The 14,934-nt window shown below is 30.5% G+C and overlaps 3 protein-coding genes across 4 annotated transcripts; all 3 read right to left on the reverse strand.

Moving 5' to 3' along the window:
• On the reverse strand, nucleotides 1-2,301 carry LOC149886018 (uncharacterized). The gene is made up of 2 exons (XM_090094105.1): nucleotides 2,038-2,301; nucleotides 1-1,826 (listed from the first exon to the last, which is right to left on the reverse strand). Exon 2 carries the CDS (start codon nucleotides 1,615-1,617, stop codon nucleotides 1,228-1,230), a length of 390 nt encoding a protein of 129 aa, XP_089950231.1. The 5' UTR covers nucleotides 1,618-1,826; nucleotides 2,038-2,301; the 3' UTR covers nucleotides 1-1,227.
• A 2,499-nt stretch (nucleotides 2,302-4,800) lies between these two features.
• On the reverse strand, nucleotides 4,801-6,114 carry LOC145183588 (uncharacterized). The gene is made up of 2 exons (XM_090094106.1): nucleotides 5,751-6,114; nucleotides 4,801-5,672 (listed from the first exon to the last, which is right to left on the reverse strand). Exons 1-2 carry the CDS (start codon nucleotides 6,108-6,110, stop codon nucleotides 5,214-5,216), a joined length of 819 nt encoding a protein of 272 aa, XP_089950232.1. The 5' UTR covers nucleotides 6,111-6,114; the 3' UTR covers nucleotides 4,801-5,213.
• A 5,317-nt stretch (nucleotides 6,115-11,431) lies between these two features.
• On the reverse strand, nucleotides 11,432-14,838 carry LOC149886019 (uncharacterized). 2 transcript variants are annotated; one of them, XM_090092609.1, is made up of 3 exons: nucleotides 13,965-14,838; nucleotides 13,746-13,809; nucleotides 11,432-13,655 (listed from the first exon to the last, which is right to left on the reverse strand). In XM_090092609.1, the coding sequence occupies exons 1-3, from the start codon at nucleotides 14,405-14,407 to the stop codon at nucleotides 11,820-11,822; spliced, it is 2,343 nt and encodes a 780-aa protein (XP_089948735.1). In that variant the 5' UTR covers nucleotides 14,408-14,838; the 3' UTR covers nucleotides 11,432-11,819. The 2 variants fall into 2 exon arrangements, with proteins under 2 accessions (XP_089948735.1, XP_089948736.1); XM_090092610.1 differs by having other exon boundaries at nucleotides 14,198-14,323.
• Between the last annotated feature and the right edge of the window lie 96 nt (nucleotides 14,839-14,934).

Here is a 14,934-nt window from a genome sequence, read left to right on the forward strand (position 1 = left end):
TTTTCTAATTCTACAAAGTTATACAATTTTCATGACTTTTTTTTTTTCATTTGACCTCCTCATAGTATCAAAGCTTTTAAACTCCTAAATAAATTATATTTCATGAAAAATAGAACATAGATACTCACTTCTAAAAGAATTATACTATACTAATTATAGTAATATATACAAAATCAAATATTTTCAAATTCTCATATTATAGTTCAGAAATATTAACATTTCACCATGAGCTCCTGTTAAGCTATATCTCTTTGCAGTATATACATTTCCACCTATACTAAAAAGTCTTTCACTCTCCACAGAAGACGGTGGGCAGCTTAAATACTTTAAAGCAAGCTTTGCTAATAGTCGCATTTTGGTTTTCTGTGATTTCCACCACAACAAAAGATTGCTTTCTTTGTCAATAAGGTCTTCATTTGAGTAGTGTTGAATTTTGCTTAATAAAGTTTCATTTGAAATTAAAGTTTGTGGTTGACCGACTTATTTAGAACTAAATCCTACAAGTTCTTCGAAGCAATTGTAAAAACCCATTTCTACTATATCTTTCTATTCATTTAGTACTGTACCATTATTTTCATATTCTGAGTCAATATTTTCAATGTCACAAGCTGCAGACTGATCATTTTCAGTAACTTTGATGTTTTTTATATTTTCATGGGTTTTAATAAGTTGAATGGTTATGTTCTCAGTACTTGTTTTAGCAGCTGAAAAGGTGTTTTCATTTTTGAACATTTTTAATTTGAATCTGGGATCAAGAAATATTGACAAGATGATGTTATAGTTATCAGTATATTGTTTGAAACTATTCTCCATTGAATTAGTTGTCATCAATTAAAGCTTTATTAATGAAATGCTTCAAAAACTTTATCTGTGGTATAATATCTGAGACAATAGAATTTCTTTCACTCAAGCGAACTCTTGTTTTGTGGAAATCTTTTAGCAAAACACAAAACTGTCCAATAATCATCCATTTGTTTGCATTTAATAAAGGAAGCTTACCATTTTCAAGTGCATATATGGTTAGAGGTTTCCTTTGTTCATAAATTAGTTCTAACATATGACAGGTACTATTCCACCTTGTTGGAACATTTTGAATAAGTTTGTGCTTAGGAACATTGTTTGCTTCTTGAAGAGCTTTAAGTTTAGGGCAGGCTTGGGGCAGGCCCAACAATTGAATGGCATTTTGCAATCACATTCTTGACAACTGTTTGTTCAAAAATACACTCATTAATTACTAGTTGCAGTGTGCGTTAAATAAGCCATACTATCATATGGGCTATCTTTAATAGCCTTAACAATATTTGTACCATTATCTCTAGCTATTAAATGAATTTTTGAAGGTGATATTTTAAATTCAGCCATAATATCTTCAATCAATTCAGCAATATTTGCTGCTGTATGCCTCTCAGGAAATAGAGCTACTCTAAGTACAACAGTTTTCTGATTAAATGTATTGTCTAAACAGTGACCTGCCAGGCTCATGAAGCTTTCATTTGAACTACTGGTCCATATATCAGTAGTAAAGCTTATAAATTCAGCAACTGAGTAAACATGGACAGCCATTTTTAACATAAAGTATAAAATAATTTCATCAACTGAGTAAACATGGACAGCCATTTTTAATATATAGTATACTTTAATTTTTATTATTTTACATACCCTAATGAAACAATGCAACTTTTTTAACGTCTAATTTCCACTGATCTCAAAATATAACTGGATAGCGTATTCAATTGTCTTTTTCAAAAAAAATTGAAACCAAAATTGGCCTCCCAAGATGGCGGCGATCGGAGCTCTTAGCGGTGAACGATGTACATTTTATAAAGCTTTTTACAGAATTATGAAAGAAAATAATTAAACAGAGTTTTGAAAGAGAAACTAGACTATGAAATAAAGTTGTAAAAATTTTAAAAAAATGAAGTGATTTTTAAAAAAAGACAATTAAAGAAATTATTTAAATGTTAAAGCACAAAATGTTCGATACACTTTTTAAGTGCAATTTACGATTAAATTAATATTTATGCATAATTTATGTACCTTTTAGTTCTTAGTTACCCAATGCAGTGTGCTAGAAGGTTGATAACATAACTGCATGGTAAGCGGCAGTGGTATCTACTTACAATTTTGACAACTTTTATATTTTCAATTTTTGTAGCAAGATACCAGATGTACATGCTGCATGAACTATTAGCTGAGTGCTGTGAGTACACACAACTCAGGGGTTCCTTCTAGAATTATTTTATACATGAATGTAATTAATGAATACAATATTTAATAAGAATATTAAATACAAAATGTAATTTTTTAATTTATATTATTTTACTTATATTATTCTTTGTAATATTCAAGCTCTCAATAATTGAGTCAATTGTTTTTGACTTGTTATTCAAAACGACTTATTAAGGGAATTTTTTGATAACATATTATGTATGTTATCAAACATTATCAACATTATGTATCTTATCAAAAAATGTATGATACATAAATTTATATCTTTAAATGTATAATAAATGTAATTTAAATGTAAATATATAATTAAATATCTTTAATTATCCCTTAAAGTTTAGAGATAATCACTCCTAATTTAAGATATAAATGCATGTAAAAACATCTTTAAAAGAAATTCATAATCTATTATTAAATTTTTGAATATAGAAATATTTAAATCATACCTTCTTACCTATATTATATACTTTACTGTTATATTATGGCAACATTTATACAGAATTTGAATAATTTTATCACAATGCCAAGTTGCTGTGTCTTTGAATGTAAAAATAGAACTAGATCAAAAAATTCACTTACTGGTAATGAAGTAAATGAAAAGATTTCTTTTCACAAGTAAGTTGTATATTATTACTTGGTGATATAAATAACTTGTGCGACCTACTAACTTATAGAACTAACCTGTTCTTATTCTTGACTTGAGATTTCCAAAAGATATACAAAAGAAGAAAATTTGGCTAGAAAATATTGGACAAGAAAATTATACACCTTCTCCAAATGTCACAATCTGTTCTGACCATTTTGAAAATAATTGTTTCGATAAGACTGGACAGTCGATTCGTTTAAAGCAAGATTCTGTGCCAACAATCTTTATAATTCCAAAAAATCCATTAAAGGTTTATATATAAATTTATAACTTTTCATAAAATTATTATTATTGAAAATTGATTGAAATTATCTAAATTCATAATTATTTTGCAAAATTCTTATATTGGTTTTTCAGGTGAACAGAAAAAGAAAAGCACCATCTGTAAGATATAGTTTTCCTGAAAATGAAGGTGTTGAAAATTCACTACATGATGTGAATACAAACACAGAATTTTCACTTTTAGAAATTCAACAGGATAATAAAATTTGTAATTTAAAATCAAAATTAAAAAGTGTACAGCAAAAGAATCGTCGTCTAAAAACTAAAGTTAAATCTTTAAAGGCAGTTGTAAAATGCCTTAAAAAAAATAATTTTATTTCTTCTGAATGTGAAGAAATGCTCACAACAACATTTTCAGGAGTACCTCTGGGAATTATGAAAAGAGTCCTATTAACAAAAAAGGGACATTGTAGCAGAAATAAATTTCCTGATGAGCTGCGTTCTTTTGCAATGACTTTACAATTTTATTCTTCTAAAGCATATGAGTTTGTTCGTAAGACATTTCATTTAGCACTACCACATCAATCTCAAATAAGAAATTGGTACACCAAAGTACCAGCCGAACCTGGATTTACTAAAGCTGCCTTTCTTGCTCTTCAAGCTGCAGTATGTGCCTCAAACCAAATAGGTCGTCAGGTTCTGTGCTCCCTTATGCTTGATGAGATGGCAATAAGAAAGCAGGTACAATGGGACGGGAAGAAATTTAGAGGATTTGTTGATCTTGGAAATGGCATTGATAACGATGATTCTTTACCATTAGCAAGAGATGCACTTGTTCTAATGGTGGTTTCAATAAATAGTAATTGGAAAGTACCTTGTGGTTATTTTTTTATAGATGGACTAAGTGGTGTAGAACGTGCCAATTTAGTTACAATTTGTTTAAAGAAACTATTTGATGTTGGTGTAAAAGTTGTTTCACTAACTTGCGATGGCCCATCATACAACTTTGCAATGCTTTCAGAGCTTGGTGCAAGATTAAAACTAAATAATTTATTACCCTGGTTTCCCAATCCAAGTAATTCTTGTGAAAAAGTATATCTATTGTTAGATGTGTGCCACATGCTGAAACTACTCAGAAATACATTGGCAGATCTTGATACTATTGTAGATGGGAATAATAGTAGAATCTTAAACTATTTTTAAATAAACTATTTTTAAACTATTTTTAGAATTTTAAACTATTTTTCATCTTTGACCTAATAAGTTAAATTTAAATTTTGAATGAAAATTAAAAATATTTAGGCTTGTTTCCCAAGTTGCTTAAAAACTACACCTATTAGTTTTTATCCAACCCTCATTTTTAAAATGTGAATCCATTACTACCACATATTTACATTGTAAAAAATGATTTGGGGGCAAAAAAGAAAATAAAATATTCTATCGATATTAACTTTTTGCTTTATTATCATTGTATTTCAAACCCAAAATTAAATTTCAAACAAGTCAAATGTATTCGTTATTTGTCCTAAGAAATACCAAATCATCAATAAGATCCGATGTCATATGGCTTCTTCGGTCTGGTGTCAGAAATTTGAGTGCTGAAAACACCAGCTCAACACTAACTTGCGCCATTGGAAGCGCTGTGACAATTTTGTACGATGATTTTATAATCGAAGGGAAAAACTCTATTCCTTCCAGAGGTTTTTTGCACGTCAAGGTTTTTTTTGTTTCAAAAGGTCGTGCGCTAGTTAAGGTAGACTTCGAAGTGCGCCTTTTAAATTCTCGCTCCTCAATCCCAATGTTCTGAATAGATCCTTGATCAGATTGCTAACTCTTTTTTTTTCTTGCCTGCTCCATTCTCTTAAAAATTTTCTTTTTTGGAAACAAGTCTTTCATTTTCTCATCTGAACTCTCGGTAGAAAAAGTTTCACAATATTCCTCCAATCTATGAAAATTAAACTTTTGCTTATTAATCTTTTTTTGAACCAACCAGAGAGTGTCCTCAGCAATTACCTAAAAATTTTAAAAAGATAACAAAATAAATTTGCTTTTAAAAACTCTAAAATAATAAATATATTTTCAATTTCTAATCTAAGTAATCAAAAGTAAAATCTTTTGATCAAAGTTTAAAAAACGTTCTCACAAAATAAACGATGAGAAAAAATACCTGTTGTTCTTCGTTTAGAAGACATTGACAGTGTAAGTCTGCAAATACCGCTGCACAGAAAAAAGGATTACTCATTAGGATTGCTTCCCTAGTTTCCATAGATTGTTTTATGGCTTTAGCAAAAACAGATTTCTTAAAATCACCCTCCATTAACTGTTCTTTTAACAGTTCCCAAACATAGACAAAGTGTCCTGGCGTGAGATCCTCAAACTGAAAGATTTGAGTAGCAATAGCAGGTTTTTCAAGAATACTTTGTAATTCCTTTATTTGTTTCCACTGATATGGCTGCACTGCAAAACTCCCTTTTGGATATTTTCCTTCCAGCTCTTCAACAACATCACGTAATTCTAAGAGACGCTTAAGCATTTTAAATGTACTCGACCATCTAGTTACATTGTCTATAACTGCCATCTATATTATAGAACATATTTTATTCTTGAAATATAACAAATAAACATATTTATTAGTATAAAAAATTTATTAAATTACTTTAAAAGGTTTTGTATTTTTGCAAAATTCCATAGCAATTGGAGCACGACAAGCGTTTGCAACTTTACGAGTACGCTCAAGTATTACTTTGATTTCCGATTCTTTCATTGCATCGGTGACAGCAAGTTGAAGGGTGTGTGCACCACAACGTTGAAGATAAACAGTGTTCATATTTTTGGATATTTCGTCAAAGTAACCATCATGCTGCTGTTCACAGGATTCAGAACCCTCAGTTTCACTACTTGCATCTTCAATAGTCTGTTCTTCTGTAATATCATCTCCGCCTTCATCATGATCTTCACTAGGTAGTGTTTCTATAATCTTGTTTATCTCAATTGTCTTGCCAAAATCATTCACCATTTTAATCATGTTAGACAAATTTTCAGTACTAATCCAAGGATTTGTTCTTTTCGGATGCCAAACTTATCAAGTACGTTTTCAAGTGCATTTTGAATATCTTCAGCTCTGTGTCTGGCATGTATGTCGATGACTGCTAATGTTTTGATTAACATTTTGCCGCTGGAGAAAAATTGAGTATTGACTCCAAAACTACGCCGATGTCTTGATGCTCCATCAACTTTTAGGAAAATTAGTTTTCCATTCAAATCGCTTCTCAAATCAGAACGCTTTTTTTCAGCTAAAGTCTGAATTTCCTGACGCATATTTTCATGACTGATCTTTATGCCAAATTTTTTTGCCAAATCTCGGGTCAAAATTTCTATTCCATCTCCGCTAAAAATGTTAAACGAAGCTGCATTTTGAAGAACTAACATATTTAAAGCTTTTTTGAAATCTTCTTTCGATATTGTTATATTAACTTTGTTAAAAAAATTGTCAAGTATCTTTTGTTTTTTTTGTCCACCAAAAGATAGAGAATATCCATTTCTCGACAAAGTAACTTCGGATACATTTATATTCCTTTTTTGTGCAGCTTTTTTCTTTTCTTACTCCTGAACAATTTTATGATGAAGTATTCCGTGGCTCTTCTTAATGTGACGTTTCATATATGAGGTTGGTTTTTTTACTCGTTTTCCATCCATTAGCATTTTAACATGCGCGCCACAAATTTTTTTAGTTCGATTCTCCTCAACAAGAATCTGGCAAATATATGCTTTTTCCTTTTCACTGAAGGAAAAGCATATCAATTCATCCTCGAACATATCTTCGTTTACAACCGCGGTGTTTTTAGTCACATCAGTCATGTTAAATGTACATCAACAACTTTTTAAACAAAATGCTAAAATGGAAAAATTAAACTTGAAAAATATAATCCTAATTAGAATTTATTCAGACCAACAACAAGATAAATCTGTAATTAAACTTATTGAACCTTCTAAATAAAAAGTTTTTAATTAATGTTGCTTTATTAGGTTTTAAAATAAGTTAACTCACCAGAAATGAGAATTATTTAAACAAAATATCGCGGAACATATTCTGATTAAAACTTTTAATTTATTAATTCTTCACTTAAATTGCAATATATAAATTTATGTTTACATGTATTTTAATAATAACAGTGTAAAGGTTTCACGCCAGTTTTTTTTTTTTTTACGAGTTTCAACTTTTTTAATTGGTCGCTGTTTTTTTAAATTACTTATAAAACGTGCGTACATAAGAAAGAGAATATCAATTACAAATAACAACTTATAAACTTGCTCGTCTGAATTTTTTTTAAAAGTAAGAATAATAACAATAATAAACGTAAAATGACACCTAAAATTAAGACAAAGTTTCTCGTTACCTGAAACGTTTTATATTAAAAGAAACAATGATTAACTTAATTTTTAACTTCTGAAGTAAGAGATCTAGCTACTGCACAACGGCTGCTCCTAAAAATGCGGAGGGGGTTTGGGTTCGCCCAACTGCCGCTAATAATGAATATAATTATTATTTCTTAAAGTTATAAACAAGAAAAAAAAAACTTCTCTTGACTATTTTTCCAATATTACATGTTACATGCATTATGATTTAAAATCAAACCAACTGGGAGGCTAAATAAAGCTTGTAAAAACCTATTCTAAAAACAGAAAATAATAATAAGTGTCAATAAAGCAATGTTAGCAATCGATATTATAATAATTTAAAACAATTTATTCAACGAGTTCGTTCAACAATGAGTGAATAATATTTGTCTACTATTAAAAACAACATTATATTCCATTAAAAATACAAGAGAGCCGTGAGCCGCGAGTTTTTTCCGGCTCCGGCTCCACCAAAAAACAGCGACTCCACGGCTCTGGCTCCGGCTCGGCTCCACAAGCCTGGTTTTCCGCACTTACGTCAATAGCTGGATTCCACTTGCGTCAAGTTAATTTTTTTCTCCTGAATTAATATTTTTTTAAAAATATAAATCGTCACAGGATCGCTTCTCGGCCTAATGGCTAAGATCGAGTCGAACGTTCTTTCCTTGGATGAGATATCCGCTAACCTTCTTGAGAAGATGAAAAACGATTGCCAAAAGATTTTAGTAGTTTTTAATACAATTTTCATATGCTTTTAGATAAATATTTAGGACATGCTTTTTTCGTTAGGGACCTCAGAATGCCAGGTTTAATAATAGGTAGTATTGTTGCCAATACTGCTTAGTTTATCATGAATTTCTGCATATATTACTTATTTTCAATGCTGAATATATTTTTAAATGTTTTGTTCACTTATCTTTTATACTTTTAGCATTCCACTACACAATGCTAGGTTGAGGGACCTCAAAACGCTAGGTTAGTGAAAGCTAATTAACATATTAAAAAAAAGTTGTTTGCATTCAGTTTCTTCTCGACATTATGAAATGAATATTCTGCTTATAGTTTCGTCACAAAACCTCATTCAAAACACACTTTAGCGTGTTTTTTTTGTGTTTGCTTTTAAAATAATGAGTAAATTAAACTAAAGTGCGTTTACAAAAGTAAATTGCAAGTACAAAAGTGTGTTTTGATATTCCTTTCACTAAAGAATAAATAAGAAATGGGAAAGTCCTTTAGAACCAACAAGAAAATCAAGATGCAATGTTCTAAGAGATGTCATAATGATGAAAAGTAAGCAGTTAGAGGAAGCAGTTAAGTGGTGCCAAATCAACAGTAAACGTGGTTGGGCTACAATCAAATCAGAAAAATGTCCACTAATTAAGGATCTTAGAACAATTAACAAATGAATTGATGGTGTCATTGTAACTGGAACGAGAAGGAATATTGTTCAATTTTTACAAAAGATGAAGAAGAGTCGTTAGTCTCTTATATAAGAAACAAGAATAGGTAATATCTACACATAATTGAGAAATGAAAATTTATAAACTGTAATAAAATCCTGGTTTTTTAACATTGTTCATTAAGAAAACTAAACTTATACTATTTAGTTTTCTTGTATTATTACTTCAATGATATATTTAGGTGCCTACAAGGTTCGAACAGGTTGGAGTTGACAAGGATAATGTTGAATGTTTCGGAAGTAAGAAAGCAAGCCTGTAGAAACCTTCGTTGACGTCAGATCACTAAGCTATCACCAAATGCTCAACGAGCACTCCGAACAAAGAAGCTTAGCAAGTCTTTTTGGAAGCGTTGGGATGCAAAATATCAAAAGTACATAACCAAAAAGAGACAAGAAACTGTATCCATAAATCGTGCCCTTAACTGCACAAAAGCAATGGCATGTAAACACCTCAACAAATTAGCTGAAGAACTTATAGAATGTAATATTTTCATTGATGCAAATCAATTAGAAACAGGTGTATGGCAGGGATATATAGTAACCACTAGAATTTACAATCACGATGAAACCCTCCAGTTTATAAAAAAAAATGATAAAAAGTAATAACTTTAGTTTGTTATATAGTTTTTGATTTGGTACCTAAAAACGTTAGGTGTAGCACCTCAAAATGCTAGGTATTTAAAAAAGCGATTTTAAGAAAATTGGACTTATTCTGCGCACGCATCTTTTTAGCACTGTTTTTAGAGTCTTAAGGCAACATTTCTGATAAGGTTCTGCAAACTTATTTTTAGAAGGGATTGAAATATTTAAAATTATTTAAAAAAATAAGTTTATTGCTTACAGACTATTTTCAACGTCTTCGTAAATTAGATTATTTTGTAAGGATTATTTGTAATAATTTTTTGTTAATGATTTAACATTATATTCTTTAATCAGATTATTCAATACTTTTAGAATTTAATTTAAAAAATCGAGTTCTATCTTGGTTAAATTCAAACCTAACATTCTGAGGTCCCACTGCATTCTGAGGTCCTTTTACCTGTAGCCTAAAAGAAAACACAAACATAGAAAAAATCCAACGAAGATGGGACTGCCAGTTCCAGAAAACGCTACCGTGGGAAATGATCTGGCTACGGAGCTTTAACTCCTACGCGCAAGGCCCTAGCCAGAACACCCAGTGGAAAATATTTCACGATATTCTCCCCACTAAACTAAAAATTCATAATTGGAAAAAAAACAGAGGACGAGGAGCGCCGAACTGCGCCACATGCGGTCTTACAGAAAGCACTCTCCACCCAGTGCTTTCCTGTAAGATCGCGAGAACAGTGTGGAGACACTTTAAAAGTCTCTACGAAAAATTAATTTCTCCAAAAACCTTTAATGCGATCCACGCCATTTTTATGATTAACATAGGCGACCTCCCAAGAGCGGATAAAAAAGCAAAATTAATAACTACAATAACAAACATTATAACAACAGAACTCTGGAGAGCGAGAAACCTAAAAATAAAAGAAAACAAAATTGTTACCCCCTCAAAAATAATCCAAAACGTTAAGAGAGAAATAAAATACATTTGGCAAATAAAGTATAACAAATTTGCAAGAGAAAATAACATCGAAAAGTTTCACGAACTGTTCTCAATAAACAACGCGGTAAGCGATAAAAATGAAATAAAACTCGTCTTCAATATGGAATAAATACAAAACATCACCTTTCCCTACGGCCATGTTCTAAGTCATCAAATGGTGACAAAGGATGTGAGTTTATTTTATAACCGCATGAGATAATAACCATGCTTTTATTTTTTAAACAAATTTTGAATGAGTCAATACGGGAATGTAAATACGATCATCATCCCAGCAACCATGAACAAGAACCTTTTTCCAAAAAAAAAAAAAAAAAAAAAAAATTTTTTTCTTTTTTCTCTTCTCTTTTTTCAGTACCTAAGTCCTATTTGCAAATTAAGAAAGCCTCAGATGGCGAACTTTTCTATTAAAGAAAGAGCTATACTTGTAACACCTATCTATTAAGTCCTTAATAAGAAAAGGCTAACTTCCATGTATTTATATTATAAACGCAGGGGCGGATCCAGAGGAGTTCAAAGGGTGCTCCAGCACCCGTCAACTTTCAACAAGCAAAGTTTACTATTTTGTTGCATTTTTTTTATATATAAAAGTTAAATTGTTAAAATATTTTATTCAACTCAAAATTTGCGATTTAATTTTTTTGTGAAGGATGTCGAAAATAATTATCTTTGTTGTTGTGTAAGCGCTAGCGTATTTTATATATATTTATGTTTCGACTAGTAAGCCACTACCAAAATGTACTTTTTTTCTCAGATCATATTGGCTCACTTTGGGATTTGTTGTACATATTATTCTAAGACAATCCTGAAAATTTAAGACCTATTGGATAAAGAGCAATTTTGGGAAATAGTTTTAAAGTTTTTAAGTATTCTCTTGTTTTCAATGAATTATTCATTTTTATGGCATTTTTAATATTTATTATACTTCAGTACAAACTTTGATACAAATATTCATTCCATTAGAATATTTGAATATTATGGAATGAATATTCACCACATAATCTTAAACACTGAGATAGAAACAGAGGGCTGAGGGGCAAGAGTCCCCCCCCCCTCCTTAAAACTTTATTTTTTTATTTAAATTTTGTTTCTGGCTGCCTTAGCCCCCGCTTATTTCTGAAATTACTGCGTTCAACATGTTTTTTTGCACAGGGGTGATTTCAAAGTTAAGTTTAAGAGAGGTTTGCTATTTTTAAAAAAATTATTCTTGACAGTAGTCAAGTCAAGGATGCCCTCTGACTTTGGTATGTGATCTAAATTAAATTGAAAAAAAAAACATTTTCTCATGAAAAAGGTATAAAGTAATCAGTTTTAGATAAATTACATTTATTTTCTGCTCTGCTTTGGTTTTTAGTTAGAATAAAATTATGTCTCTTTACTTGACCATAAACTATCTTTGATGCCTCTGATACTAGCTTCACGGACCTTTCCACTGACTGTGAATTGTTGGGTAAATCTGTAAGAATAGGTTTTTTAGAAGTCTGCAAAGCGTTCTCTAATTCAAATGATGGAATTAGGATAGAAGTTGGAGGTTCAACCTCAATTAAAGAAACATCAACTAAACTACTCCATGTATAAGCGTTAAAGTTAATAGGCATAATTAATTTTGCTTTGATTTTTGGTTTGACTTCAGGACTTACTTCTCTTAATTGCCTTATGTGCAAAACTTGCTTAATAGCTTGAGCCCTTATATCTTTTTCATCATCTTGCAACATAGAATATAAAAAGTTTTCTTGAAGACAGCAATAAGAGTTTCCTTGAAGATTTTGAAAAACAATTTGCTGTATATTATCTGCCTGATTTTTAACAAGCTCTATTGTCTTATGAAGAAGTCTAGGAGCATCTTTATAAAGTCCAGACCTTTTATGGGCAAACCACATGGGGCAATATACTTGGACTATATACTTTGTAATTGTACACAACTCATCTGTAGGATTCTTCGATCTTGCATAAACCATCATTATTCTTAAAGCTAGAGTTAACCATCTGGCATGGTAAACAGGTCCTGGTTTTTTTATTGAATATTTTGGAGATATAAAGCCTTTAGATATTCCAATACAGTACTCGTAAAGTTTACGTTGATCTGTACTAAGATCAGATAAAATATTAGAGTTTACATAGGAATCAATCTCTGAATGAATTGGAACAAAATCAATTATTGGTAAATCATGCAAATCACTTGCAGAAGCTTTTTGACCAATAGGGCCCTTATATTTCTTTGGATCGTTAGTTTTACCATCTACTTCAGCTATGACATGGCGAAGTGGTAACTCATTTTGGTGAAGTACACATCCTATTAAATGGATTCGTCGGTTTAAAAGCTTTTCTAATGTCACAACTAAGCCATTATCTGCACCAGTATTAGCAGAAGTATTATCAAGAACAATGGCTTCCAAACTACTAATGCTGTTGTATTTTTTGAGTATTTTTAGAGTCTCAGTTGCCATTGTAATTCCTGTTCCATTTTTTATTTCAATATGAGTTAAATATTTCTTAGAAAAAGGTCCACTTTCTGCAGTAAAAGTTAAGTGATGTTCATCTTTTACTGTTCTTTTAATAATAGGTTCTGCATATTGATCATATCCTAATATATGTGCTAATGTATTTTTGTCTTTTTTACTATCTACTCCAATGACTTTTAAATGAAAAACTTCTGAACTATGTTTTTCACTAATCATGATTGAAACACGCTTTTTAGTATCAAATATCTTTTTTTCAGTGATAATTTGTGATCTGTCATTTTGAGTTATAATTTGATAGTCTATCAAGGTAGCAGTTGCTATGGCAGATGTTGCAGCGTCACTTACTTCGAACCTGATAGCAGCTTTGGCAATGTTAGTTAAATCTGTGTAATTTTTTTTACACAGTGTTTTTGCAAAAAACTCATGGTCTTGATTTTTATAATCATCATTATTATCTATTTCTACATCATAAGTTTCACTGATACAATCATTATCTGAATGAAGTGCCATGTCACTTGTTAAATAAATTTTCTCCTTACTTTTTTTTCTTGCGATCTTGGCTGTCTCTTTCTTATCAATTTGGCCTATCTGCCAAGTTCCAAAGGGCCCTCGCTTAACTTTTTGATCCTTTAAATACTCTCGTTCTAGAACTGGAACCTTAAGTTAAAAAAAAAAATTTTATAGCTTAGAGAAAGTATTTAAATAATAAAAAGCATAAAAAATAATTATACAAAAAAAAAAAGTCACCTGTTTGCTTTCTTCACAGAGACATACATAGTGCTTGTTAGTGCAACCCTTGCATCGAACATTTCTAAAGGGTAATATGTATAATAAAATATAATGCCATAATTTGAGAAGAAATAAAAAAACTTTACAGCTGTAAAATTTGTTGACAGTTTAGTCACAAATTTGTGTGAACAAACATATTGTTTAATATTGTGGTTTTTTGAAAATGTAACTTCAAACCTGTCATCGCAATTTAAAAGAGGAAGTTCACATCTGCATGTTGATATATCAAACAACTTTAAAAGGTTATTTTCCAACCAACGAACACTGTTTTTATGTTTTGAAGCTTTAGATCGTTCAGCTGCAATTACTTTTTGAAATGTTCTTTGTAACTTATTTCTTAGAGGTTTTTCCTTCATAAGTGGAAGATTTGGATTCACTTTTTTCCAAATTTTTAAAATTTCTTCACTTACTTTTAAAACTATGGCAGGAGAATCAATTTTTTTAGTTGTAATCATTTCTTTTTCGACCTTATAAGCATATTGAATAGTCTGTTTATATGTTGGAAGGTCACTAACAGGTAGTTCGTTTGGTTGCCCAGCATATCTTTCACTTTCATGTCTAGTTATAATATTATGCGTTCTTTTTCTTGTTGGTTTCCCAGATCCACATTTTGCATTCATTTTTTAATATTTAAATTCAGTCTGAAAAAGATTTTTTATATACTTGTTGTGTAAGATAATATAATATGATAATACCATAAATACAAAAGCAAAATATATGGCTAATATAAATACTTTATCCGTATTAGATTTTAATTATTATTTTATATTATAAAACATCGCAAAAAGTATCCTTTTCCAAACACATTTAAAAATGGCAAACTTGTTGTTATTATACAAATTTAAGACGCGAAAATAACATTTTAAGCGAGGTTCTGTCCTATTTCGCAATACTTAAATGGAACCATGAAAATGTAATTGGTTTTATTTTTCCCAAAATAATGACTAAGTTTTAAAATTTTTTAAATTGCAAATAATTTTATTGAATATAAATAGTACATTTCCCAAAGTGAGCCGAGTGTTGACTTTAACTTGGTAGTGGCTTACTTCGCAGTACATACTTGCTCAGCACCCCTCAAAAAAAAAGCTAGATCCGCCCCTGAAACGAGTAAATATATCTTTGTAAAACGGAAGACTTGTAAATACCC

This window comes from Hydra viridissima, unplaced genomic scaffold (genome assembly GCF_058129835.1).
Source record: "Hydra viridissima isolate aposymbiotic clone 2 unplaced genomic scaffold, HvirCarnegie_v1 scaffold_7, whole genome shotgun sequence".
NCBI classification, from domain to species: Eukaryota; Metazoa; Cnidaria; class Hydrozoa; order Anthoathecata; family Hydridae; genus Hydra; species Hydra viridissima.

Excerpts from the sequence above, each read along its gene's own strand:
- LOC149886018 (XM_090094105.1), bottom strand. The coding sequence starts at position 1,617 with ATGGCTGTCCATGTTTACTCAGTTGATGAAATTATTTTATACTTTATG.
- LOC149886019 (XM_090092609.1), bottom strand. The coding sequence starts at position 14,407 with ATGAATGCAAAATGTGGATCTGGGAAACCAACAAGAAAAAGAACGCAT. Across the intron at positions 13,810-13,964 it reads CTTTTAAATTGCGATGACAG|AAATGTTCGATGCAAGGGTT; the intron begins GTTTGAAGTTAC and ends ATTACCCTTTAG. Across the intron at positions 13,656-13,745 it reads TCTGTGAAGAAAGCAAACAG|GTTCCAGTTCTAGAACGAGA; the intron begins GTGACTTTTTTT and ends TTTTAACTTAAG.
- LOC145183588 (XM_090094106.1), bottom strand. The coding sequence starts at position 6,110 with ATGGTGAATGATTTTGGCAAGACAATTGAGATAAACAAGATTATAGAA. Across the intron at positions 5,673-5,750 it reads AAAATACAAAACCTTTTAAA|ATGGCAGTTATAGACAATGT; the intron begins GTAATTTAATAA and ends TCTATAATATAG.